Source organism: Mustela lutreola, chromosome 15, assembly GCF_030435805.1.
Source record: "Mustela lutreola isolate mMusLut2 chromosome 15, mMusLut2.pri, whole genome shotgun sequence".
In the NCBI taxonomy this organism is placed as follows: Eukaryota; Metazoa; Chordata; class Mammalia; order Carnivora; family Mustelidae; genus Mustela; species Mustela lutreola.
In genome coordinates this window covers 1303398-1331059 of record NC_081304.1, presented here as the reverse complement: position 1 = coordinate 1331059, position 27662 = coordinate 1303398, and the positions used below count along the sequence as shown (strand labels likewise).

General features: G+C 61.9%; 2 protein-coding genes and 2 long non-coding RNA genes across 4 annotated transcripts; 3 read left to right on the top strand and 1 right to left on the bottom strand.

Annotated features, from left to right (window-relative positions):
- The first annotated feature begins 484 nt into the window (after positions 1-484).
- LOC131816442 (uncharacterized) lies at positions 485-1779 on the top strand. Its single transcript, XR_009348065.1, has 2 exons — positions 485-796; positions 1272-1779. It is a non-coding gene; the product is annotated as an uncharacterized LOC131816442 (long non-coding RNA).
- A 95-nt stretch (positions 1780-1874) lies between these two features.
- On the top strand, positions 1875-5565 carry LOC131816667 (collagen alpha-1(I) chain-like). Its single transcript, XM_059149595.1, has 2 exons — positions 1875-1973; positions 3226-5565. Exons 1-2 carry the CDS (start codon positions 1875-1877, stop codon positions 5563-5565), a joined length of 2439 nt encoding a protein of 812 aa, XP_059005578.1.
- Positions 5566-6742: 1177 nt separating this feature from the next.
- On the top strand, positions 6743-8421 carry LOC131816280 (uncharacterized). The gene is made up of 3 exons (XR_009348001.1): positions 6743-6826; positions 7187-7480; positions 7680-8421. It is a non-coding gene; the product is annotated as an uncharacterized LOC131816280 (long non-coding RNA).
- Positions 8422-22502: 14081 nt separating this feature from the next.
- Positions 22503-25317, bottom strand: ACTG1 (actin gamma 1). Its single transcript, XM_059148578.1, has 5 exons — positions 25158-25317; positions 24480-24848; positions 23758-24196; positions 23465-23646; positions 22503-23375 (listed from the first exon to the last, which is right to left on the bottom strand). The coding sequence occupies exons 2-5, from the start codon at positions 24840-24842 to the stop codon at positions 23232-23234; spliced, it is 1128 nt and encodes a 375-aa protein (XP_059004561.1). The 5' UTR covers positions 24843-24848; positions 25158-25317; the 3' UTR covers positions 22503-23231.
- Between the last annotated feature and the right edge of the window lie 2345 nt (positions 25318-27662).

Here is a 27662-nt window from a genome sequence, read left to right as displayed (position 1 = left end):
CGGCCCCGGGGAAGGGAGGCCCGCGGCGCGGCAGCCGCCTGCCCCGAACAGGCTGGTGGCCTCGAGGCGGTCACTGCAGCCCCGCGCGCGCGGCGAGGGCAGCCACCACCCGGCCCCGCACCGCAGACCGGCCGGAAGGCGGCACAGCGCTTCGAGCGCACACGGCGCTCGGGGTCTCGGCGACGGCTGGGGCGGCGCGGGGAGCCCTGGGGCGGGGGTCCCCGGGGCGAAGCGCGGGCGCGGTCGCCGTCCGGTCCCCAAGGCGCGGCTCCGATCCCCACGCCCCGCCCACCCGCCGCGGCCCGCGAACCGCCGCGCGCGTCGCCCCACGTGGGGCCGCACGGGCCCGGGGCTCCGACTCCGGATTGGTCACCGTCCGGCCAATCAGAGGTCACCTTCAGAGGCGGCCGCGCCGATTGGCCGCCGCGGGCCGGCCGGGGGAGGGGGCGGGGCTCCCTTTTGTTCTTTCTTCCTCGGCGCCGCGTGCCCCACCTCCCGCTCCCCGCCTCCCGGGACCCCCACCCGGAGCCGGGCCCGGGCCGCCGGGGATGTGGTGGGGGCCGCAGGCTGCCGCCCGACGCCCCTCCAAAATGGCCGCGCGGGGGGCCCGGCCTTGCCCCCGCCCCCGGCTTGTTCACACGCGAGAGAAAGACCTTCCGCCTGACACGCGGCCTGTGCGGGGCCTGACCTTGCCCCGGCCCGCTCGGTCTCCGTCGCGCGGTCCCCGTCCCCTCGCCCCCTCCGGTGTCCTCGGAGCTGCGCAGAGGAGCGCGCCAGAACCGAGCCTGTGCTCCGGGTACACGTAAAAGCGAACGAGAGAAGGGTGCAGGCGGGGGCGCGCCGCGGCGGGCGCGGGGTGTCCGCATTCGGCTGACTTGTCCCCGAGACCGTATTCCGGGCGCCCGTCCCGCTGGGGCTGGGCGGGGGAGGGGCAGCGGCGCAAACTCTCCCTAAATCATCCCGGCTCTTCCTTCTGGGGTGGAGAGTAGTGGCTCTTGGGGCCAGGGGCCCACACAGGGAGAGAGGGGCTCTGGGCTGGGCGAGGGGCTCAGGGGTTCGGGTCTGAGTCGGCCTCCTGGCTCACCACCTTCCCCCTAGAAACTGCCCCAAAGCATTTGCCAGTGTGGCAGTGGCCACTCACACATACCCCGCAGGCGGACAGGCTGCAGGACTGCCCAGGCTGTGGACCCAGGGCTCCTAATCTCTACACAGGGACCTGAGGTCCCCGACCAGCTGTGAACTCAGAGGCTCAACTCCTTTCCCTCCACCAGGTGGCCACCAAGGAGACCACCAAGCCATGGCTGGGGCCCTAGGAAGGGGGGCCAGCCAGGCCCCAGGGGATCCTCGGTCCCCCCTTCCTACCCCATTGACCTGGAAAGCCCGGAAGCCCTAGTTAATGGAGAAGATGAAATTCTAACAACGGCTCAGGAATAGCATCTCTACCAGAACAGGACTTACCTGCCTGGAACTGGAAGTCCAGACAGACCATGGTTCCTTGGGACAGACAGACTGATCTGATCAGAATTTGGAATACCTCTGTGCCACCGCAGGGCGGTCCCTCAGCCATAGATGTCTCTTTGGCTGCAGCTCCCAGCAAGCAGCGTGGGAGCCGGGGCCTGCCCCGCGGTCCGGCTGTAGTGGCCCCTGGAAGGACTCCCAGCCCCAGGGCCTTGGCAGGTGTCTGCTGCCTCCCTGAGGGTGGGGTGCTGGGAGGCTGACATCTGCAGAGTGTTTTTACTGTTGGACAAATTGAATCAATTAAACGGGCCCCGTCCCGGTGGCTGGGCATGGAGCACAGGAAGAGGGGAAGCAGAGGCGATGGGGCTGCACGCCTGTCTCTCGGGGTGTCTCCCTGGTGCACGTTCGAGGGCAAGATGGGAGCATACACCCCTTTCCCTGCTGTTCGGGGGGCTGACCGCCGCAGTGACGGAAGAGAAGGCCACCCCGAGTGTTGTGGGGGAGAGTCGCCAGTGGTAAGGGGTGCCTGCATGACGGAGACCCATTTCCCCACCTAAGATTCAGGCATTTGGGCTTTTGGACTGCCTGCCCTATGACCTTCTGGGGCACCAGAGTTTCCCAACCCATTGCAAGCGCAGGGACACACACACACACACACACACACACACACAGGCCTCCGGAAGCTGGGAGGCTCCACCTAGAGAAGAGTCCGCCCCAGGAGGCCCAGGGAAGCAGCAGAGGAAAGAGGAAAAAGGAAACAGACTGCGACGGTGATAGCTGGGCCCCCAGTCGCCCACCTGGAGCGGAAGCCTCGGGCTCGGGCAGGCCCAGAATGAGTTAGGGACTGGCTGCTCCAATGACCCAGCTGACCCAGAGCCAGCCACTGCTGGGGAGCCTGCCCCTCCCCGAGCTGCCATGGTCCCCTGACTCCAGCAAGGGGGGCTGGGCCACCGCCTCAACACCCTCCTTCTCCTGGAGCTGCAGGGGCGGGGTGGGGGCGGCAGGGACTCAGGTGAGGCTCCCCACGCAGCGACCTTCCCACACAGAGGGCTCCTGTGGCACTGCGATGGCCCTCTCTCTGTTACCCTGAGCAGCCAGCCCAAGGCTGTCTCTGGATGTCAGGTGACTGTGACTGGACCACCGAGGCCAACAGGGTCTTATGGGTAAACAGCTGTGGAAGACAGAGTGGTCAGCGGGAGACCGTCCTCTGCCCTCAGCAGGAGCCGCAGGGCAGAGACTGAGAAAGGGCGCTGGGGTGAACCAAGGTCGGGGTTAGGCCTTGGCTGAGGATCCCACATCCAGGGATCAGCCTGGGCTAGTTCACTGGATGATGGGGGGGGTTCGTGGCAGGGCCTATCCGTGTGGGGGACGCCCTATTCCCAGCCAGGCCACGGTGAGGAGGCAGCCTGAGTTCCAGGCCCAGCTGTGCAGACAGAGGTCCTGCCAGGTGGGGGACAGCGTAGGGGAGGTGTCACTCGCTTGGACCTTGCTGTCACCTGCTGAGGACCCCGCCGCCCGGAGGGTAGAGCTTGGAGGCACAGAGGTGTTGGGAAGGGCCCAGAGGGACCCGAGAGGCATGGTGGGTCTCGGCCTTCTGTATCGCGTCTGGAGGAAGTGAGTGTTGAGGGCCTGTCCCGGCCACCCGTCCCCCCCGTAAGGGCGGAGTTAGTCCAGGTTTGCTAATGGAGTTGCTGAGCACCAAGCCCTTGACGGGGCGGCCCAGGACCCTGGAAAGGACGAACAGCGGTTCGTCCTTCGCCTCCTAAGACTTTGCCGCATCTTCGCCGCTACCCGGCGAGCTGCGGGGCAGCCTTGGGGCTGGAAGTGGCCGCCGGGCGGGTCTGGGGACCAGGTCTGAATACGGCTCGCGGCCTCCTGCGCCGACCCTCCGCGTCCCATTCTGGCGTGAACCAGGAGATCAACCTCCGGCGCCGCCGAGGGCCCTCCCGGCGGGAGCCCGCCGGTCGGCAGGAGCGGTCCGGGGGCGCCCTCCAGCGGCCGCGGCCCGGAAGGAGGCCGACCTGCAGGACCCACGGCGGGGAGCGGGGGCTGGCGGTTCCCCAGCGTCCGGCCTCCGACGCCTCCGCCCGCCGGCGCCCCGCTCCTGCCGGGCTGGGGGGATCTAGGAGCCGAAGGGAGGCTGCCGTGGGACAGGAAAAACGAGACGCCTTCGGGGGGGACGCCGAGGGGCGGGCGCGGCTGCGGGGGGGACCCCGCGGCAGGCCGGGTCTGGCTCGTCCGGGTCGGGGCGTCGTGCGGTCCCGGTGTCCTTCCCGGGCCCCGCCAAAGCCCCGCGGGCCGCCGCTGGAGCGGAGCCGGCGGACGCCGTGCTCGGGTCGCGGCCTGGGGCGGTTCGCCCGCTTGGCCCGGACGAGCCCCGAGGTCCGGCACGTCCCAGCATCTTCTCAAGTTCGGGCCCACGTGTCTGACGTCACACTCGCCGCTGTAGGGCCACTTCCGTGCCCAGTCGGTGGCCTTCACCGTGCGGCGCTGTCGTGCGCGCGTCGTCGCCGCGGGGTCCCCGAGCAGCCGCCGCCAGGGCGCCGCGACCCGGCCTGGTGCCTCCGCCCGCGCGGCCTCTCGGGACCGGCGGGGGCGCACCGCGGGGCGGGGTGCGGTCCCGCAAGCTCGCCCTGCCCTGCGCTGGCCGCGTCCGTGAGCGCCGCCGCGGGATCCCCGTGCGGCCGCGGGTCCGAGCGGCCTCCCTCGGGCGGGGACACTCCGCCGCGCGCTTCCCCTGTGCCGGGGCTCGCGGACGCCTGCGCTGTCCCCCCTCGCCCGGCTGGGGCGGTGCGGGACGCGGCGCGCCAGCCCCGCACGGCCGCGCGCTCCCACGTCCCACCGCCGCGTCCCTCCGCCCGGGGCTGTCGCCGCAGCGGCCCGAGGGCTACAGGGCGGGACCCGCTTTCTCAGACGTCTGTGCGCGCGAGCCGAGAGCGGGGCCTGTGCGGGGGCCGGGCGGAGGCAGGCGGAAGGGGGCGGCCGCTGCCCGCGGCGCAGGGAGTCCCGTGCGGGCCCAGTCGCAGGACCCCGGGAGCGCGACCCGAGCCGACGGCAGACGCTGCACCGACGAGCCCCGGCGCCCCCGAAAGCGACCTTCTCCTTCGCTACTCTGTGTCCACTGACGGCGGCTGGTCGGGGGCCGACGACCGGTCACCGCCAGCCCCACCCCCGCCGACCGTCAGGGACGCCGCTGCTGTCCGCGGGGGTGGGCTCGTGGCTTTGGGATGCGCGGGAGCGGGGCGGGGGGCGAGCAGAGGCGGCGCGGGCCGCCGTGACATCGCGACACCGTGCGAGGGCGCCCCCGGCCCGCGCGGCGCGGGGCCTTCCGGTCGGCCAGACCGCCGCCCCATGCACGGACCCGCTACGGGGCGGGGGGGCGCGGCCTCGATCGCGGGCTCACGGCGCCCACTGCCGGCCCGCAGCCGAGCGTTCCCGGAGGGGCCCCGCCGTCCCCGCCCCCCCGCTCCGGCCCGGCCCCCGGCGCCTGCCCCGCCCCCGCCGCGCGGCCCGCCAGGAACCGCGCGTCCATTGGCCGACAGCGCGACGGTCCGGGCCAATCGCGCGAGGGAGGCGGCCCAGCGCCCAGTGGGAGCGCGGTGGGCGGGGCTGCGGGCGCGTGCGCACTGGACCCACTGCGGCCCCGCCCCCGTCCGACCCGGGTTCCCGCGCGGGCTTCGCTCCGGGCCGCCTCTGGAAGCCTGGGCGCCCCTCCCCGCGCCGGCCTCGCCGGGTGCCCCCGCGTCGGTGCTCGCCCGCCCCTCGTCGGCCCCGGGCGCGCGGACCCTCCACCCAGGACCGGGAGGAGGAAGCGCCGGGTCGCCGCGGCGTCCTCACCCGGCGGGCGTCCGCGCGCCGCACAAAGGGGAGGCGCGGGCCGGGCGAGACGGCCCTCGGGGCGCGCTGGGCGGCATCTGGCCGCGCATCTGCGAGACAAAGGCGTCCCCGGGCCGCGAGGCCGCTGCGGCGGGGCCCCGGCAGGGCGGGCCGGCCTCGCCCTCCCCCGTGCCCGCCTCCGCTCGCCTCCCCCCCGCCCCAGCCCCAGAGCCCGGTGGAGAGGCTTTGGGAGAATTTCCGTTAGGTCAGCTCTGCTTCAGGGGGAACTAGTCAAATCGAGGGCGCCCGGCCCTCCGCGGAGAGCCCTCCTGCCAGGTTCCAAAGGCCGGCGGGGACCCTGGACCTCCCGGACAGGACCTTGCCCTTGTCTCGGGAGCCGGGCCTCTGGCGGGAGCCGGCCCCTGTCCCCGCCTCGGGCCTGCCCAGGTGGCCTGGGAGGCTCTACACAAAGGCCGAAGGCCAGAGAAAACCCCTGCCCTCTGCCCACTGCGCCCTGCCTGGGATCCGGCCACAGAGGGAGAGCCCCGGGCCTCCAGGAAGGGGAATGGGCTGAGTGACAGGGCCAAGCAGGTGCCTCACTCTTCCAGGGAGCCCAGCTCCGTGCAGAGAGCACTTTGGGGAGGAGCATGGGCCCATAACACCTCTCGCTGTGCACAGTGGGGGGCCACCCTTGGGGGCAAGCACCACCCCATCCCCTTTTCCCTCTCCTCTCTGTTGCGGGGTCCTGGGGGTGTGGGGGCATGTCCAATGGGCTGAGCCCTCTGCTCCCCTGGATGGCTTCAGGAGCCCCAGGTCCTGACAGGGAGTGAGGACAGGGAGGGCCTCAGAGGGGCTGGTGGCCTCAGGGCTGGGGAGGTAAACCTCTGTGAGTCACCCGGCTCCCAGCCTCAGTGCTCTTAACCCAAACTGGGAATCCGGCTCTGCTGTCCACACTGCACTGCTAGAGTTGGGGACTCCCCACAAAGCTCTCAGGAGAAGCCAAAGTCCTCCCGGGAACTCAGCCCCATTTCTTTTATTTCTTTTCTTTTCTTTTTTTTTTTTTTTTTTTTTTAATTTTTTTTTTTATTTTTTATTTTTTTAAAAGATTTTATTTATTTATTTGACAGAGAGAAATCACAAGTAGATGGAGAGGCAGGCAGAGAGAGAGAGGGAAGCAGGCTCCCTGCTGAGCAGAGAGCCCGATGCGGGACTCGATCCCAGGACCCTGAGATCATGACCTGAGCCGAAGGCAGAGGCTTAACCCACTGAGCCACCCAGGCGTCCCTCTTTTTTTTTTTTTTTTTTAAGATTTTGCTTATTTATTTGACAGGCAGAGATCACAAGTAGGCAGAGAGAGAGAGGGAAGCAGGCTCCCTGCTGAGCAGAGAGCCCGTTGCAGAGCTCCATCCCAGGACGCTGAGATCATGACCAGAGCGGAAGATAGAGGCTTAACCCACTGAGCCACCCAGGCGCCCCTCACAGCCCCATTTCATCAGACCACTTCCCTGTTCTGGCCCTGACCACCTCATGGCCCCAGGCGCTCAAGCTCCAGGTACACCCCCCCCCCCCCCCCCCGTCCTGTGGTCCCTGGAATATACCCAGGCCTGCTCTCACCCCAGGGCTTTTGCAGTGTCCGTGCTTCTGGGGACCTCTCTCTCCCCTTCCATCTAGGTGCCCCCCTCCTTCAAATCTTTGCTCAGAGGGGCCTTCTCCAGCCCCTGCTCCAGCTTTCACCCCCCCCCTTTTCCTCCGAAGCTTGCATCCCGCCCCCCACGCTGCAGTTTCCTGGCTTTTAAGTCCGTTTCCCTCACGAGGATGTGAGTTCTTTCTGCCCATTGTGTGTGCAGCCGTATCCTGAGAAGGGGGCCCTCCCTAAGTATTGGTTGACAATGAACCCACCATACATCTGTAGGCCACCTTTCAGATCAAGGCCGACCCTCCCAGCAGCCCCACCCCAGAACCAGTACGCAGCAGCAAGCGGGGCAGCAGCAAGCGGGGTTGCTTTGTATCACATACACGACCAAACGCGGACATTCTCAGCACATCAGAGCGCCTCTGTTAGGAAAACCCGCAGCACTTCAATAAAATGGAGGCCGTGGCTGGGAGCAGATCTTCTGCCGTGACCCCAGCGGAGCTGAACGACGCCCCCCCAACTCAAACAGCTGCCAGGTGTCGTTTCTCACCTGGCAGACACAGGCACGACAAGGTGGGTGCAGGGCAAAGGCGGGGAGGGCAGGGGCCCCGCTGAGGACCGGAGGGCGTCCTCCCCCGCGGGCGGCCTCTGGCTCCTGGGCTGCTGACTCCCGGGTGTGGCACTGTGGCTGCAGGGGCTGGTCCCAGGTAGCTGGGGTGACCGATCCGCGCCACGGCCCCATCCTGCCCACCCCTCGCTCCTTCCCCATCAGCTCCAGCGCCGTTTCGTATTGATGCTCCGGGACAGCAGCTGGGAGATGAGCCTCTCGCCGGCGAGTGGCAGGTCGCAGTGGGAGCCCCACTCGTGACCTCAGTGAAGAGGCTCCCGGGCGCCGGGCTCTGGGCCGGAGGCCGCCAGGGCAGCCCCAGAAATGCTTATTAAAGAGCCAATAAATCACGGCTCCACCCACCCTCTCCCCTCCGCCTCGCTGTCTGACTTCCTCATACTGATGCATTTAATTTATCTCTAAAAACGGGCGAGACTGCTTCTTTGATTTCCACAGGGGCCACGTGGGGCAGAGAGCTGACAAATTATCTCCCGACCCTGGATGGCTGATGTCATGGGGCCCCAGCACGGAAGGCCCCGTGCCGGTCTCCCCGACGCCCCGCAGTTGGGCTGCGGGCCATTCCCCAGGCGGTGTTGTCAGAGCTGGTGCTGTCCTGGCAGCTGGCTCGTTTGTCCATAGCGGTGGACACCCATCGGTCCACGAGGCCCCCAGCAGGCAGCAGGGCCTGGCCCCTGACCTCTCTTGTCCATGCCTCCCATGGGGACAGGCGGCCTCAGGACAGGGGCAGGGGTGGGGGCGCTGACCTTCCCTTGGGCCGGACAGTTTGGATCATTTTTTTGCCTAAATCACCAAGATAGGCAAAATCTGTGGGAGTCAGAAAAAGGGATTTGTTTTCAGCACATTAATATTTACGGTATAAATAAATCTGGAAAATGTCCAAGAGAATTACTTGTCTACACCGGACAAGGTGAGGCCATCCGAGTCTGAAGGAGGCATCCCAGAACGGTTTCCAGAAGAATCCCAGCCGAAGAGCCACACTCTCTCCCTAGACATGGCCCTCAGCCTCCTTCAGTGGCCTTGAGGATGCACTTGAGGCATCTGGGCTGGGGTGCCAGGAGACGACACAACGGGACCTCACCAGGTCACCCGGGCTGAGCGCCTGCTTCCTTGGGGTCCTTCCTGCTACCTGGGAAAGGCCCTCTGTCTTCCAGAGGCTTCTGTGGGCTGCCCGGTCTCATCCACCAAACTGTCTGGCACTTTGTTTCTCAAGGTTGGGTGTCTGTGGCTGTTGGCAAGAATCCCGACTGAGGACATATCCCGAAATGACTCTGGGGTGCCCCAGGGTGAGCCTTTGTAAGCCCTCAAGCGCTCTGTGAATACGCGCGTTGATCTGCAGAGGCAGGTGTGAGGGCGTCGGGGTCGGGCACCAAGTCAGCCGCAGGCGGTGCAGTGCCTGGTGAACGGGACAGGAGACGATGGGGCTGGTTTTTCTCCTGTGACCTGGGTTTCGCGTGAAATCAGGAGGCGGGGCTGTCCGCGTCCAGGACCGCACCCCTCTGCCCTCCGCTCCAACACGGCGAGCAGCTGGCCCGCGTTTTGTCCTCACGGTTTGCTAGGTGGCTGCTGGAATGTCAACCGTGGCTCACAGTCCACCCCACAGTCGGCTGTTGGGGGTGGGGGAGAAGAAAAGAAAGGAGGAAGATGCAGGCCCAGTCACGCGTCTCCTATTTATTTATGTATTTTAAGGATTTGACTTATTTAAGGTGACTCAGTGGGTTAAGCAATTGCCTTTGGCTCAGGTCATGATTCTGGAGTCCCCGGATTGAGTCCTGGCTGGGGTTCCCTGCTCAGTGGCGGGGGGGGGGTGTCTGCTTCTCCCGCTGACCCTTCCCCATCATGTTCTCTTCTCATTCTCGTTCTCAAATAAAGAAATAAAATCTTTAAAAAATTCTGGGGCGCCTGGGTGGTTCAGTGGGTTAAGCCTCTGCCTTCAGCTCAGGTCATGCTCCCAGGGTCCTGGAATCGAGCCCTGCATTGGGCTCTCTGCTCAGCAGGGAGCCTGCTTTCCCCCTTCCTCTGCCTGTCTCTCTGCCTACTTGTGATCTCTCTCTGTTAAATAAATAAAAACTTTAAAAAAAGAAAAACAAAAGATGTTATTTTCAGGTCATCTCTACACCCAACATGGAGCTCGAACTCACAGCCCCAAGATCCGGAGTCTTCGTGCTCACCAACAGAGCCAGCCAGGAGCCCCGGAAGAAGGATTTTTTAAAAGATGCATTTATTTCTTTAAGAGTCAGAGAGCACGTGCGCGTGTGACCAGGGGGCAGGGGCGGAGGGAGAGAGACTGCCCACTGAGCACAGAACCTGACACGGGGCTCCATCCCAGACCCTGAGATCATGACCTGAACGTAGACCAAGAGTCAACCGCTCAGCCCTCCTGAGCCAGCCACGCGCCCCGGGCGGAGGAGCTAAGTTTTTCATTAGGGATCGGAAGGCTCACAGGTGAGCCGCGGTGGCGGGGCTCACGCAGCTGGTCGGGGAGTCTACGGTCCCGCGGCCGCCGCTGGCTCCAGCCACCTCAACACCGCAAAATGCACCCAGTGCCACATGCCGGGAGCTCACGGGGCCCACGGCCACCCCTGCCGTCAGCCACGTCCAGGGCTGTGACTCAGGGAGGGGATGACCCAGTTGCCAGAACCTGAGCCACTGACCTTAGGGGACAAGGGGCGGTGAGTCGGCATGACATAGTGGAAAGCAGTTTGGGGATGCGTACGAAGAGCCCACAGATGGGCCCAGGAGCGTCACCTGGGGGAGCCTCCCTCGAGGATGGTGGCGGGCGCGCAGGGAGCTTCTACCGCTCAGGCCATCACAGCGAGGTGGCTTTTAACCCTAGCCCGCGGGGGCAGCTGACTTGTCCGGCGAGACACGTTCGCGAGTATGTGATCACCCGGGGACACGCTCACGTGCCCGTGGCTGTCTGGGCAAAGCGCGGGGACGCGGGATTCACCGAGCCCAGCCCCCGAGGCCGGCCTGCTGTTCGCTTCGTTGGCAGAAGGCGCCGAAGAAGCTCCCCATTTTAGCAGAAATTTCTCCCTGAAAATTAGGTGAAGTCCTCAAATGTCAACGCCCTTGGAGCAAGCTCCAGGTTGGCTGGCTGAGAGGGTCGGACGAGTGGACACGGCCAGACAAGCTCATAAAGTTGCAGAGCCGGGAATTGCCTCCAGTACGTTGTGTGTGACAGAAACTTAGAGCCGCCTCGGAACCATCCGGGAGCCGCGGCGGACGGTGGGTTTCCACGGCCCAACACCGCCCAGCCACAAAGAAGGTGCCCCGCGTGTGTGGGCGTGGAAGTCACTCGCGTGCGGATAGAAGGAAAGTCAGATCCTGGAGGAATGTGTCCTTTAAATCCTAAATATCCTGAAAATAGGTTAACATGTGCCTCGCGAAGCACAGAGGGCACTCCGGTGTCTGGTCACCGCGGGGTGACTGGCTTGGGGTGTGTCGTCCTGCCATCAGCAACCAGAGCACTGGAAAGAAAAGAAAATACGCAGCAACTTTTGGAAGACGTTGGACCATAGACCGCCCAGGACTGTGAGGTCCCTAAGAGAAGAAAAGCGAAGACGCAGGGCCTACAGCTCTCTTGCCTTTCTGCTGGGAGGTGCTCTCTGGACTGAGCCACGGACACTGGGCTTGGGAGAGGCTTGGAATGAGCGGCCCGGGCGCCCCAGCGGAAGCAGCCGTGCGGAGGACAAGCTCCGGAAATATGCACAGACGTTCCCTTAAGGGTTTTGGTAAATTTTAAACTTGAACCTGTGTTCAAGGACACCTCGTGAGACTTAGCAAACAACAGCCCAGGCAGAACGGCAGAGCTGGACGATTCCCAGGGCTCACGGGGGACAGAGAGATGTGCCGGTGCCCAACAGACCTCATGAAGCACCCAGGGCACTCCTGGACATTTCGTAAGGGTCCCATCTTAGCCGTAGAGCTGACCTTCCCCAGAATAAAAGGCTAACCCAGACTCACTCTGACAAGGCTTGAAAATAGCCTCGGGGCGCCTGGGTGCCTCAGTGAGTTAAAGCCTCTGCCTTCGGCTCAGGTCATGATCCCAGGGTCCTGGGATCGAGCCCCGCATCGGGCTCCCTGCTCAGCGGGAAGCCTGCTTCTCCTTCTCTCTCACTCCCCCTGCTTGTGCTCCCTCTCTGGCTGTCTCGCTCTCTGTGAAATAAATAGAATCTTTTTTTTTTCCTTAACATTTAAAAAAAAAAAGATTTTATTCATTTATCTGACAGAGAGAGATCACAAGCAGGCAGAGAGGCAGAGAGAGAGAGAGGAGGAAGCAGGCTCCCCGCTGAGCAGAGAGCCCAATGCGGGGCTCGATCCCAGGACCCTGAGACCATGACCTGAGCCGAAGGCAGAGGCTTAACCCACTGAGCCACCCAGGTGCCCCTGAAATAAATAGAATCTTAACAAAAACAAAAGCAAATTAAGACAATTAAGGAAAAAAATTGGTAATAAATAGTATGCCCAACCAGCTACATCAACACTCAAACGTTGACCTAATTAATGTTTACAGAACACTGTACCCAACATGGCAGAATGCGCATCATTTTCCTTTCTTTTAATTAATTAGTTAATTATTTTTTAAAAGTATGCTCCACACCCACGTGGGGCTTGAACTCACAACTCTGAGTGTCGCATGTTCTACTGACTGCGGATCCCCTGAACGTCCTTTCCAAGCGTACCTAGAAAATGAAACAAGATTGGGGCACCTGGGTGGCTCGGTCAGGCAGGGTCAGGTCGTGATCTCAGGACTGTGACCTGGAGCCCAGCTGGGCCTGGAATCTGCTCGAGATTCTTTCTCTCTCGTCCCCTGCCCCTCCCCCCCCCAAAAAAAATTAAGATTGAGCAAATTCTGGGCTATAACGCCAGTTTTAATAAATTCAAAAGGATTGAAGTTACATAGATTATGTCCTCTGATCTCTACAGAATTAAAGTAGAAACAGCCATTAAAAAATTCTGGGAAAATTAAAAATATTTGGAAGTTAAGAACATATCCCTAAGTAACCCATCGATTATAAAATCACAAGGGCAATTAGGACATAGTTTAACCAAATGATATGGAAAACACAATGTATCAAAAATTTGGAGATGAAACCAGAACAGAGCTTAGAGGGTAGATATAGTTTTCAATGTTGATATTAAAAAATAATAAGGGTCCGAAATCAAATATATATGTCTCTATTTTAAGACCTAGAAAAAAGAAGAACAAATTAAATCCAAAATAGAAGGAAAAAGAAGAAAATAGCAAAAATCAATGATATAGAAAATGAATACATAATAGAGAAAAATCAATGAACGCAGAAGCTAGCTCTCTGGAAACCTCAATAACTTTGACAAAGCTCCAGGCCAGGAACACTGGTTTTATGGGCTGGATTGTGTCTCCACAACATCCAAGTGTTGAAGTCCTAACCCCAAGGCTTAAACGTAAAATGCAAAACCTATCAGACTTCTAGAAGAGACATAGAAGAAAATCTACACAACCTCGGATGTGATTTTCTGGACATAGCACCAAAATCGTGATGCACGGAAGAAAAAATGAGTTGGACCTCATTAAAATTAAAAACCTTTACTCTGTGAAGGACACTGTTGAGAAAATGAAAAGATAACACACAGACTTGGAGAAAATGTTCGTAAGTCACACATCTGATAAATGTCTTGTCTCCAAAAAATATAAAGAACTCTTAAATCTAATAAAATACAAGGACCCGGGGCACCTGGGTGGCTCGGCTGGTCAGCCATCCTACTCTTGGTTTTGGTTCAGGTCATGATCTCAGAGCTGTGAGACTGAACCCAGAGTCGGGTCCGCGCTCAGCAGGGAGATTCTCTCTTCCTCTCTGCCTCTCCCCTCAGCTTGTGCGCTCTCTCTCCTTCTCTTTCTCTCAAATAAATAAATAAATAATAAATTCAGAAGGATTTTTAATATTAAAGATTAAATTAAAAATCTGACATGTCACCTCCTCAAAAATATTAAAAATAGAATTATCATATATATAGCCCTGAATTCCACTTTACCTAAAATAAATGAAAGCAAGGTCTTTTTATTTTTATTTTTTTTACTTTTATTAATTGGGTGCCTGGGTGGCCCAGTCAGTTGGGCGGCTGCCTTCAGCTTGGGTCATGATCTCAGGGTCCTGGGATCGAGTCCTGCATCAGGCTTCCTGCTCAGCGGGGAGCCTGCTTCCCCAACTCCCTCTGCCTCTCTGCCTACTTGTGATTCCTGTCTGTCAAATAAATAAATAAAATATTTTTCTAAAGATTTTTTATTTATTTACTTGACACAGAGAGATCACAAGCAGGCAGAGAGGCAGGCAGAGAGAGGGGGAAGCAGGCTCCCCGCTGAGCAGAGAGCCCGATGCGGGTCTCGATCCCAGGACCCTGAGATCATGACCTGAGCCGAAGGCAGAGGCTTTAACCCACTGAGCCACCCAGGCGCCCCTCTAAAGATTTGTATTTGTTTATTTGAGGGAGAGACAGTGAGAGAGAGCCTGAGAGGGGAGAAGGTCAGAGGGAGAAGCAGACTCCTCATGGAGCTGGGAGTCCGATGCGGGACTGATCCCTGGTCTCTGGGATCATGAACTGAGCCGAGGGCAGTGGCTTAACCCACTGAGCCACCCAGGTGCCCAATAAATAAAATCTAAAAAAAAAAAAAAAAAAAAAGATTTTATTTGTTTATTTGACAGAAAGAGCCAGAGAGGGAACATGAGCAGGGGGAGTGGGAGAAGGAGAAGCAGGCTCCCTGCTGAGTAGGGATTCCCGACTCAGGGCTTGATCCCAGGACCTTGGGATCCTGACCTGAGCCAAAGGCAGACGCCCAATGACTGAGCCCCCCAGGCACCCCTGAAAGCAAGGTCTTAAGGAGATATTTGCACACCTATGGTCACTGCGGCAACATTCACAACAGCCGGCAGTGACGCGCAACTGTCATCGAGGAATGAATGGATCAACAAAGCAGGGTCCCTCCACACAACAGAACATTATTTATCCTTGAAAAGGAAGGAAATTCTAACACATGCTACAATAGAGATGAAACTTAAAGACATTTTACTGCGTGAAATCAGCCCTCACAAAAGGCTACTGTATGAGAAACCTTCTATACGAGGTCCCTAGAGCCATAGAAACAGAAAGTAGGGTGGTGGGTGCCAGGGGCTGGGGGAGGGAAGTGCGAGTTGTCGTTTAATGGGGGCAGGGGACAGGGTTAAGTTTGAGTTTTCAAAATGGAAAGAATTCTGAAGATCGGTGGCACCACCATGTACTTAACACCACTGAACACTTAAAAGTGGTCATGATGATATGTTCTACGTTATGTGTATCTTATCACAGTTTTTCACATGAGAGCACCGGGCTGCTGGCGAGGAGACCCAGGGAAGCCGTCCCTCCCGGCTGGAAGGCTGCAAACCGGTCCAGCCACTTCGGAAGGTAATTTGGCAGTTTCTTACAAAGATAAAGATTATGTCAGCATTCAATCCCATGCTTATGCAGCAGAAGTTTTGTCCCCCTGATCTGAAAGCCCTGTCCAGACAAAAAGCTCCATAGAGATGCTTTATTAGTAATTGCCAAAACCCAGAAGCAAACAAAATGTCCTTGACAGGCGCGTGGATACACGAAGTGCGACCGAAGGAGGGAGCTCCTGAGCCACACAGACATGTGGGCGATCCTGAAGGGCATGTGGCTAAGTACAACCGGCCGTTCCGGAAAGGCCCCATGCTGTTGCCTCCATGACCGTGGCCTCTAGAAAAGGCAAAATGATAGAGAGAGTAAATAGACGGGTGATTGCCGGGACTTGAAGGCGGGTGGGGACGGAGGAGATGGAGCACAGAGCCTTCTTCAGGGTGAGGAGACTGTCATCACCGCCCTGTGGTGATGGGTCCACGACACCTGCATTTGTCCAAACCCACAGAATTTTAGAGCAGACGAAGTGAGCCTATCCAAAGCCACCAGGAGGAGGGGTGGGGACACAGGGCTGAGCCAGGTCGCTGTGGAATGAGCGGGCTCTGTAAGACGGAGGGCAGAAGGAACATCATGGGACCCGCACTGCTGTTGGTCAAGTTGTCCCCGTCGGTACCCATCAGGAATTCTTTTTTTTTTTTTTTCAAAGATTTTATTTATTTATTTGACAGACAGAGATCACAAGCAGGCAGAGAGAGAGGAGGAAGCAGGCTCCCCGCTGAGCAGAGAGCCCGATGTGGGGCTCGATCCCAAGACTCTGGGATCATGACCTGAGCCGAAGGCAGAGGCTTTAACCACTGAGCCACCCAGGTTCCCCCCCCCCCCCATTAGGAATTCTGAAAGCAAGTCCCGTGCACTGGGACTGAGTGATTGTGTCGGAGGTGGTGGGTGCTGGGGTCGGGTTTCGCACTGTCGGAGTGGGAGCTGACAGAGAAGCAAGGGGCAGAGTAGGTCGATCCGTGTGGTGTGGGTTAGAGGTGGAAACAGTAGTGGGAGCTCACGGTTACCTTAAAAGAAGCACAGGTGGCCGCCTATAGAAACGTGTGTGTACGTGCGTGTGTGCAGGGTCATGTGCACACATTCACCTCCTCACTCTGTCACCAGAGAGGGCCTGCCGGTGAGGACATCCCAGTAGCAATGAGCACACCCAGCCCCCAGACTTTGGTCTCTAATACCCTCCTCCAAGAACAGGAAGACACGGGAACGCAGCTGACTTGGGCCCGAGGCAGGGAACCTACGCTCCGTGTGGCACCAGGGAAGTAATCCGCAGCGGAGCCTCCCTCCGGATGGGCTCCCAGGGGCCAACGATGGGGCAGCTGAAGCGACGGAGTGAGTGAGGCGGCAGCGGGAAACGACCCGGCGCACCCGCGGACACTGAGGCACCCGCCAACGTAGACGCGCAAGCGAATGAGTGAGTGGGGAGCACACAGGTCTCACGCGCAGGGGGAAAGGGATTCATGTTGATCCCCCGACCCAAGAAGGTGAAGTGTAAGTGGGGCATGACCCCCCCAACCCCGGGGTGTGGGCTCCACGGCGTGACGTCCTTCCAGAGAGAACAGTACACACACTGGGGAGAATGAACACACCCCAGCCCGGGGTCAAGGCCCCGTCCTCGGTGACAGGTCCCACTGAGAACAGAGACCCCTGACGTGAGGCGAGGAGAAGGCCCTTCAGCTCTGCGGTCTTCCTCCCCAAACCCGTCGCCCGTCCTCACACGATCCCGACGGAGGGATGGCCCCAGAACCCCCCCCCCCGCCAAGAATTGCCGGGCCCCCCAAAACCAGGGACGTGAGAGACGGCTCGGCCCCGAGGAGCCTGGGAGACAGGACGACCGGGGCGGAGAGAGGGGGTGACAGGAAAACCAGGGAGTCCTGAGCAGAGTGGACTCCGGCTACCGACCGCGAGCCAGGCTCGCTCCTGCTTTGGGCCGCGCGGGGGACGGCACGGGGCGGGGGGCTCTGCGCGGTCTCTGGGCCCTTCTGTCCATCTGGAACTGTTCCCAAGTTGAGAGCCGACTCAGAAGAGAACAGAGGAAGGAAGGGAGAGACGGAAGGAGGAAAAGGAACGCACGGAAGGTCGGGCTCGCTCGCGGCGCGGCCGTTCGCGTAAACGTGCCCTTCGCAGAGCACAGGGACGAGGCGAAGGTCCCGGCCGGTGCCCCCGGCTTTCCCGGGGCGCTTCTGCCAATCCCTGTCCCTCCAGTCTCCCGAAGGCTTTCCCTTTGCGCTCAGACACTGTCATGTTCAGCTGCGGCCGGAAGTGCCGGTGTCCAGGCACGGCGGCCCCTCAGCTCGGGCGGCGCGGGCCGGAGCCACAGGGCCTTTCCCTGCCGCGGCTGCCGACGGGGCTGTCCCCAGGCCAGTCCGAGGTGAGCAGCGCCGCGTCCCTGTGAGCCACCGGGAAGGACGCGGCGCTCGGCCCCACCGCGGGGCCACCTGCGTTTCTTCACCAGAGCAGAGGAGGCAGGACGGGGCGCGGGAGGCCGGCCCACCTCCAGGCCCATCGGGCCCCTGGTCCCGCGGGAGAGACGCAGCCCCTGCAGCCACCCCTGCTGGGCCCGGGCTGGGGGTCGGGGGGACATCTGAATTCCGCTGCCCTGGGCTCTGCGCTCGTCCGCAGGAGCCGGCTGCGCGTGTGGTCCGAGCCTCTTGTCCTCACCGGACAGCCGCTCGGTTTCCACAAAGGATGAGGGGTGGGTGTGGGGGGGCTCGGAGGCTGGGGCCGGGGGGTGCACCGGGCAGGAGCTGGACTAATCCTGGGGCGCTCACCATGGCTGAGGCTTCGCCTGGGACAGGTCCAGCCCATCGGGTGGCTCCCGCAGCCCTCCGGAGCCCCCTGCTCCTGGGACAGCCGAGCCCCGCCCTCCTCCCTGGGAGCCGGGTCCCTGAGTGAGGGTCTCAGAAATGCAGCCTTTCTCTAGTGCCCCCCGGCATGCACACCCCAAATCCTGGCTTACCATCAGCCTCTGCTTTGGGGAAAGCAAAGCTAGGGGAGAGGGAGGGAACAGGGAGGGCCAGGGCAGACCCCGGGCCGGGGAGTCCACGGCGGGCACCCCAGCGAGGCTGGGCCGGACCCCGGATGACACCGCGTCGGGGACAGCCAGCGGCCGTGAAGAGCCCACAGGAGGAGGACGGAGAAGGCCTGTCTGTTCTGTCCCTCAGACAAGACCTCACTCCGGGGGCGGAGGGCCCAGCCATGGCTTTCGTCTGGGGTGTCTGCTGCCGCCCTGGGCGCCGAGGCTGTGGCTGGGTCGGGGCAGAGGGAGCAAAGGCCTCTGGGAGCGTGGAGCTCAGCTTGGGGCCCGGGGAGACAGAGGCCCCTTCCAGGCCCCTCCCCGGCCTGGCCTCCGTGGCCACTGGCCAGTAGGTTCTGAGATCACGGCAGCCTGTAAGCGAGCTAAGCTCGGGTGTTAGCTGGCCCTGATACCCTCCATGCCCCGGATGCCCACAGGCTCCCCCAGCAGCCCGGCCCGGCCAAGGCCCTGTTTTGGCTCTGCTGCCCGCACTCTGAGCTCCAGTGTCTCCTGAGGGCTTTGTCTCACTGCCCGGGAGGCAGGGCCGAGTCCGCGGGCTCAGGAGAGTCCGACAGGCCCTGGGCACCTACTGCGCACGAGGCGAGCCCTGCGAGAGGGGTGGGAGCCCCGGAGAGGCCACTGCACTCGCCCTCCAAGAGCCCGCGGCACACCTGCTCGCGGGGCCACCGGCGACAGAGCGGCAAACGGCGACTGCCCTGAGGGTGCGGGGGAACCAGGAGCGCGGCTGGTGGGACCATGAGCCAGTCGTGGCCACACAGATGGGGGAGGTCCCCCCAGAAAGTTAGGACTGCCGTGAGAGCGGGGATCGCACCTCTTGGCACGGGCCCGAATGAACAAGAAGCCCAGCCGTGCTCCCTGCAGCTCGGTTCCCAGAAGCTCAGAGGTCTGTCTGCAGGGGAGCAGACAGACGGACAGCCCTCTACCCAGACGGAGCTCCACTCCCGGAGGGACACCCTGATCCCCGCTACACCGCGCGGGCCCGGAGGGCGCTGCGCACAGTGGGAGATGCGGACGCAGAAGGACGAGCGCTGTGCGCCTCCCGACCACCAGCCTCGGGAGCCGCCAGGGCCCCCCACGGAGCGTCCGGTCGTGCGGAATCCTAAGACTCACATGAGGTCCCTTTTGTCTGTTTTTTCCTTCTGTCACCTTGTGCCTCTGGGTCACACCCGGGGACCTCTGCCGCACCCAATGCCTTGGGGCTCCCCTTCCGTGGTTTTCTGGGTCTTACATTTTGGTCCTCGGTCCGTATGGGGCTAGCACTTGTATACGGCATGAGGTCAGCGTCCGGCTTCCTTCTCCCGCACGTAGACACCTGGTTTCCCAGCACCGTTTGTCGGAAAGACGGCCCTTGCCCCACGCGCAGGCCCTGGCCCCTGCTGGACACCACTTGACCACACGCATGAGGGTTTCTTTCGGGGCTCCTCCTGCTCCTGTGCTCTGGCCTCTACCGGTTCACGCTGCACTGGTCACTAGGCTCTTCGGGAGGTTTTGAAATCAGGAAGTGGGAGTCCTCTAGTTTCTTTTCTCAAGGTCGTTTTGGGGCTATGAGAGTCCATATGAATTCTAGGCGTACTTCTCTACTTCTGCAAAAAAGCATCGTTAGGACTTTTACAGTAATTGCACCAAATCTGTAGATCACTTTGGATAATGCTGACATTCTAACAATATTGCTTAACAGTTCATGGATTTGGGGTATTTCTACTTATTTATGTCTTTTAACATTTCTTTTAGCAATGTTTATATTCTTTCATCTCCTTGGTAAAGTTAATTTCCACGTATTTTATTCTTTTTGATGCTATTATAAAAAAGATAAATTTACATGTTTTATATTTTACCACAATTTCAAAAAAAAAAATCATCGGATGGATGGATGGATGGAATGCATAGAGAGATCGATCGATCGATCGATCCTATAGACCAGGGAGGGTGACAAATAATGCAGGCACGGACCTGTTGGGACTGGTGCACAGGGGACAGACGGGGCTGTGCAGGGGCCCCATGGATGGCCACGCAGGTGGTGCACGGCACAGCTCCAGAGGCTACCCCTCCCACTACCTGGTGCTGTATCAGGCAGGAGGGCCTCGGTTATGCTGCGTAACAACTGACCCCACAATCTCATTGACTTCCAGCAACAAGGATTTCTCTTTTGCTCACCCTGTATGTCCATCCAGGTTGGCTCTGGTGGCATCTCTCCAGCCTCCACACTGATGGAGAAGCCCCTCTCTGGAATGCTGTGGCCCCAGAGCAGAGGGGAAAGAGAGCAGGGCCGCTCCCCCCTGCTTCCTAAGTTCCTCAAGCTCTATCACTGTCTAAAACATGTCCCATGGCCCATGATCAGTGGGGCGAGAGGTGTAACTCTCCAGAGAGGGGCAGCTTCCTGCAGGAAAGAGCCGCCGGGCAGCAGGGTATGAGGCTGCTGGCCGGCCCCGCTGCGGGAAGCCGTGGGGAACCCCTGTGTAGCAGCAGCAGCCCCCCGCTTCCCAGACAGAAGCTCACTGAGTTGGATGTCTGTGGCCTCTCACCACTAATGGTCCTGGAAGCCATCTCGCAGCCTTTCTAGTGCGAATCCTTGAAATGGTCTCTGTCCTCTACTGAAACACTGGCTGTTAGAGACGAATGGACCTTGGACTTGGAATTGCATCCGATGCATGCAATGTCTACCTCTTGCCTGGGGACACTGGCTCCAGGTCCCAGCGGTTACTGACCACCTGCTGGGCGTGGGGACGCTCCTCCCCTGCAGAAAGCTTGGGCACCCGCGAGCCTCCCGCCCCGCTCAGCAGTCCTTCACCTCTGCCTCCCTGTCAGGACACCAGGGTAGCTCTGAGTCCCCAGGTGGCCAAGGCAGTTCTCCAAGGAGGCATCCCTTCCGGAAGCTTCCATTCATTCAACTGAATGGTATTTAAGACAACGTTAGCCTCTGAGGTTTCATCTTCTACAAGTTTTCGGGTCGTATGCGTTCTCCCACGTGTCTGCAGATTTTCCTCCCGGTCTTGGTTCGCGGCTCCGTGCACCGTCTGGAGGGAAGTCCCTGATTCTCCACTTCGACGAGCTGCGTCCCACAGGTAGTTCTGCTGACTTTGTGGATGACGACGGCCTTCCTTGCAGAGAGCTCCCTTTTCTTCTGAAGAAGCAGGCAGAAACTATCCTTGTCTTGCTTTGGTTTTTCAAAAGTCATCCCAAGCCCCATCTCCTTTCTCAAAGTTCAGCATCTTGGTAGACTCAGAGCTCCTGAGAGAAATGCCAGACAGGTGGTTTGCTGACTCGGGTGTCGGGGCCTCCTGTGTGGGGACAGTAGAGGGACTGGCCCACCGGCCCCAACACCAGGAGGGCGGGGCCAGGACAGGGCTGATGGGGTGGCCCCCTTTCTTCTTCTGGCTCTAGGACAGAGTTGTCCCCTGCTCCCCCACCCAACACACATGGAGTCCTCTCTCCTCCACTGCCGGGACCCACGCACACCACAGACCAGACCTTGCCCCCACGGAAAGTGGGAAACCGCACAGGGTGAGAAAGTAGTTCGGTCGTGCTGGACGCTCCCGCGGGTGGTGCCCGAAGAGGGGAGAGCCAGATGGAGGCCGGGGCTCTTGGGGGTCCACTTGCTGACAGGAGACTCTCCAGAGCCTTCCGTCGTGAGCTCTTGGGTCCCCCCCTCTCCAAGCCGGACAGAGCCCACCCCCCCAACCCAGAGAGATGGGACCTCGGGAGCCCCTGCCCCCTCCCTGCTGATGAAACTTGCTTCCCAGCAGCAGAGGCAAGAGTCAGCCCACAGTGTCTTTACCCTTTCCAGTCAGTCCTTCCAGAGCCCTGAGCGTTCTCCAGCCTGCCTGCCTTCCTTGAAGGACCCGTGCAGCAGTCGGCGAAGCGTCCCACTCCGTCGGCCTCTGGCTCAGGTCTCAGGGTTGCAGGATCAAGCCCCGGGCTGGGCTCCTCTCTCCCGTGCCCTCTGCCTCCCACTCTCGGCCCGCAGCCGCTTTCAAAACAGCGGCTCTTGATCCAACCTGCATGTAGGTCCCTTTTCAATCTGAAGAAACGGACTCAGGCCTCCCAGTAGGAGCCCCAAACCTTCGACGGAGGCCAGGAGCACAAACAAGGGTCTTCAAGGTCAAGTTGGTCCCGTTCCCACCACTGGGGACCAGTCCCTGCTTCGGCGACTCAGTGGTTTCAAGACCTTCACAGCTGCCGCAGAGCTTGTGGAAGGAAGAACCGAGGTCCCACAACACCCACCCACGGAGGGAACCCAGCCCTGCAGGGCCCCAAATCGCCACCTGGAGAGCTCCCACTTCTGATCTCCGCTCCGCTGGGGCCCCTGGACGCGAACCCGGCCCACGGGACAGGGGCTCCCCAGTTCCCAAGCCATGCCACGCTGCTCACTAGCCTGGATCCTTAAAACACACTTGCTCATGAAGGACCCAGGCTGTTGGCCAGCCCCAAGCAGGGAGCTGTCCCCTTCCACACCCTCTGCCCCCGCCCCCCCACAGAGGCCACTGGACTTCACTGCAGCACTTTTTTATTTTCCTCACACAATGACGCGTTGCTGGGGCCTAATGTTCTCACATGACAGTAGAAAACCAAAAATTTGTTGTCATCTCTTAAAGAATTGAGAATTGTGTACAAAAACCTTACATAAATTAAAAGGATGAATAAATTTACAGTTGTAAATGCAAACCGTTTTCCAACTCAAGGCAATTAACCCACGGTGTTCTGGCAGGAAAACATCGGGTAAGAAAGGAAAGTGGGTCCTAAGGCTCGGACCTTCCCAACCCTGTTAGACCGGCAAGACAGAAATGACAACTCGTTCAGGACTCTTGCCAGCCTCTAGAGAAATCCTGGAATAGGCAGCTCCTACACATTAATACCCTGCACAGATCAAGAACCTCACGGCCTTGCGGGTTCTCCACTCAATGGATTTCTCTTCCATAAACGTGTTCTCAACCTCAGCCACGAACTGACCGAGCCACATGTGCTAAGGGCTTAAATCAAAGATATGTACAGGGTATTAAACATATACCAAGGGAACAGTTAACTTGGATACAAGGTCAAGTTCAGCAACAAGTTCTACAATCCAGTGCTGATATCAGATACAAGCTTCAAGGACAAATTTCTTTTCAAAGGCTGATTCCAGTTTCACGAGGCCGGCATGAGGTGTGCACATCTGCCGGGGCAACTGCTACTCCGGGTTCGCTCATGCAGCAGGTGCTACGCATCTGCCTGCAGTCCGTTTAGAAGCATTTGCGGTGGACAATGGAGGGGCCCGACTCGTCGTACTCCTGCTTGCTGATCCACATCTGCTGGAAGGTGGACAGCGAGGCCAGGATGGAGCCCCCGATCCACACCGAGTACTTGCGCTCGGGGGGCGCGATGATCTGTAAGACAGAGGACGCGGCTTGGAGTCCAGGCCGCCGGCTTCCCAGCGAGGCCTTGGAGCCCCAGCCCGCAGCCACGCTGGACTCACCTTGATCTTCATCGTGCTGGGTGCCAGAGCGGTGATCTCCTTCTGCATCCGGTCAGCGATGCCGGGGTACATGGTGGTCCCGCCAGACAGCACCGTGTTGGCGTAGAGATCCTTCCGGATGTCGACGTCACACTTCATGATGGAGTTGAAGGTGGTCTCGTGGATGCCGCAGGACTCCATGCCTGAGACAAAGGTCTCCGTTAGAGATCACACACCCACAACCCCACGGCCCTCTCCAGCCTCCGGGGGGCGGGGGGGGGGGGTCTGGTGCCCCGCCACCGCCCCACACCTACCCAGGAAGGAAGGCTGGAACAGCGCCTCCGGGCAGCGGAACCGCTCGTTGCCGATGGTGATGACCTGCCCGTCGGGCAGCTCGTAGCTCTTCTCCAGGGAGGAGGAGGACGCGGCCGTGGCCATCTCCTGCTCGAAGTCCAGGGCGACGTAGCAGAGCTTCTCCTTGATGTCACGCACGATTTCCCGCTCGGCGGTGGTGGTGAAGCTGTAGCCGCGCTCGGTAAGGATCTTCATGAGGTAGTCCGTCAGGTCCCGGCCAGCCAGGTCCAGACGCAGGATGGCGTGGGGCAGGGCGTACCCCTCGTAGATGGGCACAGTGTGGGTGACCCCGTCCCCAGAGTCCATGACAATACCAGTGGTGCGGCCAGAGGCGTACAGGGACAGCACAGCCTGGATGGCCACGTACATGGCTGGGGTGTTGAAGGTCTCGAACATGATCTGGAGAGAAGGCAACGGGCTCCTTAGTCAGGGGCAGGGGCGCCGAGCCACCCCCATGCTCACACGCTGCATGCGGCATGCCACAAATGTGATGTGTAGAGAAAAGAAAAGGTTGCAGGCAGAAACACAAATAAGAAACCTTGAGACTTCAGGGAGGAAATGCCAGGAGAGGAACAGAACCCTGGAAATATCGAAAGAAATACTTGAATTTCAGAAAATAAAGCTGAGCAGAACATGGTTTAACGAAAACAGATGGGCGGTGGTCGCATGGGGCAGCGCCTACCTGGGTCATCTTCTCGCGGTTGGCTTTGGGGTTCAGGGGGGCCTCGGTCAGCAGCACGGGGTGCTCCTCGGGGGCCACGCGCAGCTCGTTGTAGAAGGTGTGGTGCCAGATCTTCTCCATGTCGTCCCAGTTGGTGACGATGCCGTGCTCGATGGGGTACTTCAGGGTCAGGATGCCCCGCTTGCTCTGGGCCTCGTCGCCCACGTAGGAGTCCTTCTGGCCCATGCCCACCATCACGCCCTGGTGCCGGGGTCGCCCGACGATGGACGGGAACACGGCCCGGGGGGCGTCGTCCCCAGCGAAGCCCGCCTTGCACATGCCGGAGCCGTTGTCGATGACGAGCGCGGCGATCTCCTCTTCCATTGCGGTCTGCGCGGGACACCCGTGCGGTGAGCCGAGCCCGGCCGCGAGGGTCCGCCGCCCCCCGCCGCCCCCGAGCCCCGCGGGGAGTAACCGCCCGGCACCCGGCCTCGGGCGGCGGCGCGACCCGGCCTCTCCGCACTGCGGCCGGCCCCGCCCCGCCCCCCCCCGGCCCCCCGGCCGGCGCCCTCCGTGCACCGGCCCCCCCACCCCCCGCGCGGGCCCCGGCCCGCCGACCCCGGGGCCGTACGGCCGGGCCCCTCGGGCAGGAGGCGTGGTGCGGGGACCAGGGCCCGCGGCGCCAGGCCGGCGTCTTACCGGCGGAGGTGGCGGCGGCGGACGCGAAGGACGAGCGGGAGGAGAGCGCGGAGCACGGGCCGGCGGCGGCGAGTGAGACCGAGCGCGGCCTCCCCCGCCGCTATTTAAGCGAAGCGGGACGCGCGCGCGAGCCGGCGGCGCGCGCGGCCCCAGAACATGTCCATATATGGCGATCTTTCCGAACGCCGGGCGCCCATTGGCTCGCCCGGCCGGGACACGTGGGGCCCCGCGCCCGGCCCCGCCCCCCGCCCGCACCGCCCCCAACGGCCCCGCCCGCGCCGCCCCCGCGCGCTCCGGACCCCGCGCGCGAGACCCCGCGCGTACTCGCACGCGGGCGGGGCGGGCAGGAGCCCCCCGGGATTCGCGCGCGGGCCCGGCTGCGGGTCGGACGGGCCGGCCCCGCCCCGGGACTGCTGGGCTGTGGGGGAGGGCCCGGCTGCACCCCGAAACTGCCTGGCCCAGGGCTCGGCCGCGCCCCAAGCCGGGGCGTGTCCCCGCGGCCCGGCCCCACGGGTGGGGGGCTTTGCCCCCGCGCGCCCCCTGCGAGATGCACCCCGAGGCTCCGCCGAGAGCGCGGGCTGCGAAGGCCGACCCTGGGCTGGGGGAGGGGCGGGCGGAGGGACCTCCGCCGGTCGCCCTTGCGGCGCTCTGGGTCCCGCGGCCGGGGTGTTGGGGGGAGCCCCAAGGAGTCGTGAAATCGTCTCGGTGACGAGGGCTAGAAGCCGCCTGCCCCCCCCCCCGCCCCGCGCAGGTCCCTCCGCCGGAGGAGGGGGCGCCCTGCCTGGGGTCCCTGGCGGTGCGGAGACGGAGGCTTCACTGCAGACGCGGCCGACGCTTCCTGCCTCTCTAGCCGCAGGCCTGAACGTCCCCGGGCGCGGGCTCCAGCCGGGGTTTGGGGCCACCCCCCTCTCACTGCGGAGGGCCTTTCTAAGCTTCTGTGTGCGTTATGAGGAAACTGAGGCAGGAAAGTGAAGTTTTGTCTGCCCGGACCGTGGACTCTCCCCTGGAGTTGGTGGGCGCCCTCCTCTCTGCATTTCCCATGCCAGACAGAGCCAGGGCGGCAGTAGGTTTGAGGACCCCTACCCACAGGCCGCCCCACTGCTCCCCGACCCTGAGTGGCCAACAGGCCGCCCCGTCCCTGCTGCCCAGGATTGTGTGTCCTTCCGGGTGCAGGGCGGGCCCTTTTCCCCAGGAGCCTGACCTGTCAGCCAAGGCAGGGTCCTCGCTGCACCTGCTGGCGCCAATGCTTTAGAGGGGAACGAAGACTATGATTTCTTTGGGATGATTTGTAGGCTTTTGGAAGTGCTCAGAACTAGACGTTGGAGGGGGCGTGGGGCAGGGCACCCACGAAGAGGGTCGGTGGTCGGACCAGGCCCAGTGAGGCAAGGGACTCACGCAAGGGGGGCTCAGCTCGACCCAGGCAGGTGTCTGATGGCGGGGTGGGCCTCCCCTAGAGCCCTGCGGGGTGAGCCGGTGGCCCTGCCTATGGAGGGGGACGCTGGACCCAGAAGGCAAAGCCGCTGCCCAGCTCACCTGAGGACCGCAGTGCCCCAGACGACAAGGCCACTCATGTCCCCAGGCCTAGCTGGGTCCCCGACTCCCCAGACTTTTCCTGGGTGTGGGGCAAGGCTGCTGTCCCTCGGGTGTGTTCCGCACTGTGGGAGAAGCCCGTGCTGGGCCTCGTAAAGCCCATCCACGCTGGGGGCCACTCGCGCCCGTGGGCACCATCATGGCCTGCTCAGCCGCCAGGTGGGGTGTCTGTGATGCGAGGATGACTCCCACTTGGGGGCCCCAAAATGTCACACGGGACATAGGGAAGGTGGGAAGTCCCAAGGTCTCCACGTCCCGTGTCCGCCAGCTCCGCGACTGCACTCAGGCCTCTGACTGCGGCGGGGGGGCACCTGCCCGGCCTCCAGTCCCGCCGCCCGGCCCTCCTTTGTCTGGTGGCTCGGAGGGGCGGCCGCTACGGGGACAGATGGGGAGGGAGCAGACACCCGCAGACCTCCGTCCCCGCCCCGCTTCCTCCCTGCGCACCTTGCAGCCCGCCGGGCGCCGGGTGCCCGGCCCCGGGGTCGCGGAGGTTAGTGGGGCGGGGCCCGGGAGCCCCGAACTCCCCCCGCGAGGCGCGGCGCCGGGCTGCGGGGGAGGGGCGGGCGCTACTTCCTCTTCCGCGGTGTGTCACCGGCGGGGGGACGGCAAGGTGCGGCCGCAGGTGTGCGGCGGGGGGCGGCGGCGCGCGCGGCGCGGTGCGGCCATATTTGGCGATTTGGGCGCCGCGGGAGCCCCGCCCGCCGCCCGGGAAGCCGCGGCCCGGGCAGCCCCGTCCCCGCCCGCCGCCGGCCCTGAGTCACCGGCCGGGCGGGGGTGGAAGTAACGGACGGGGGGCGCCGGGCGCGCTCCTCGCCTTATTTAGTCAAGGAGGCCGCCGATTGGCCGGCGGGACAAAGGGGCGGCGGCGGGCGGCAGGGGCGGGAGCCGAGGGGGCGTCGCCGTCCCCCGCCCCCA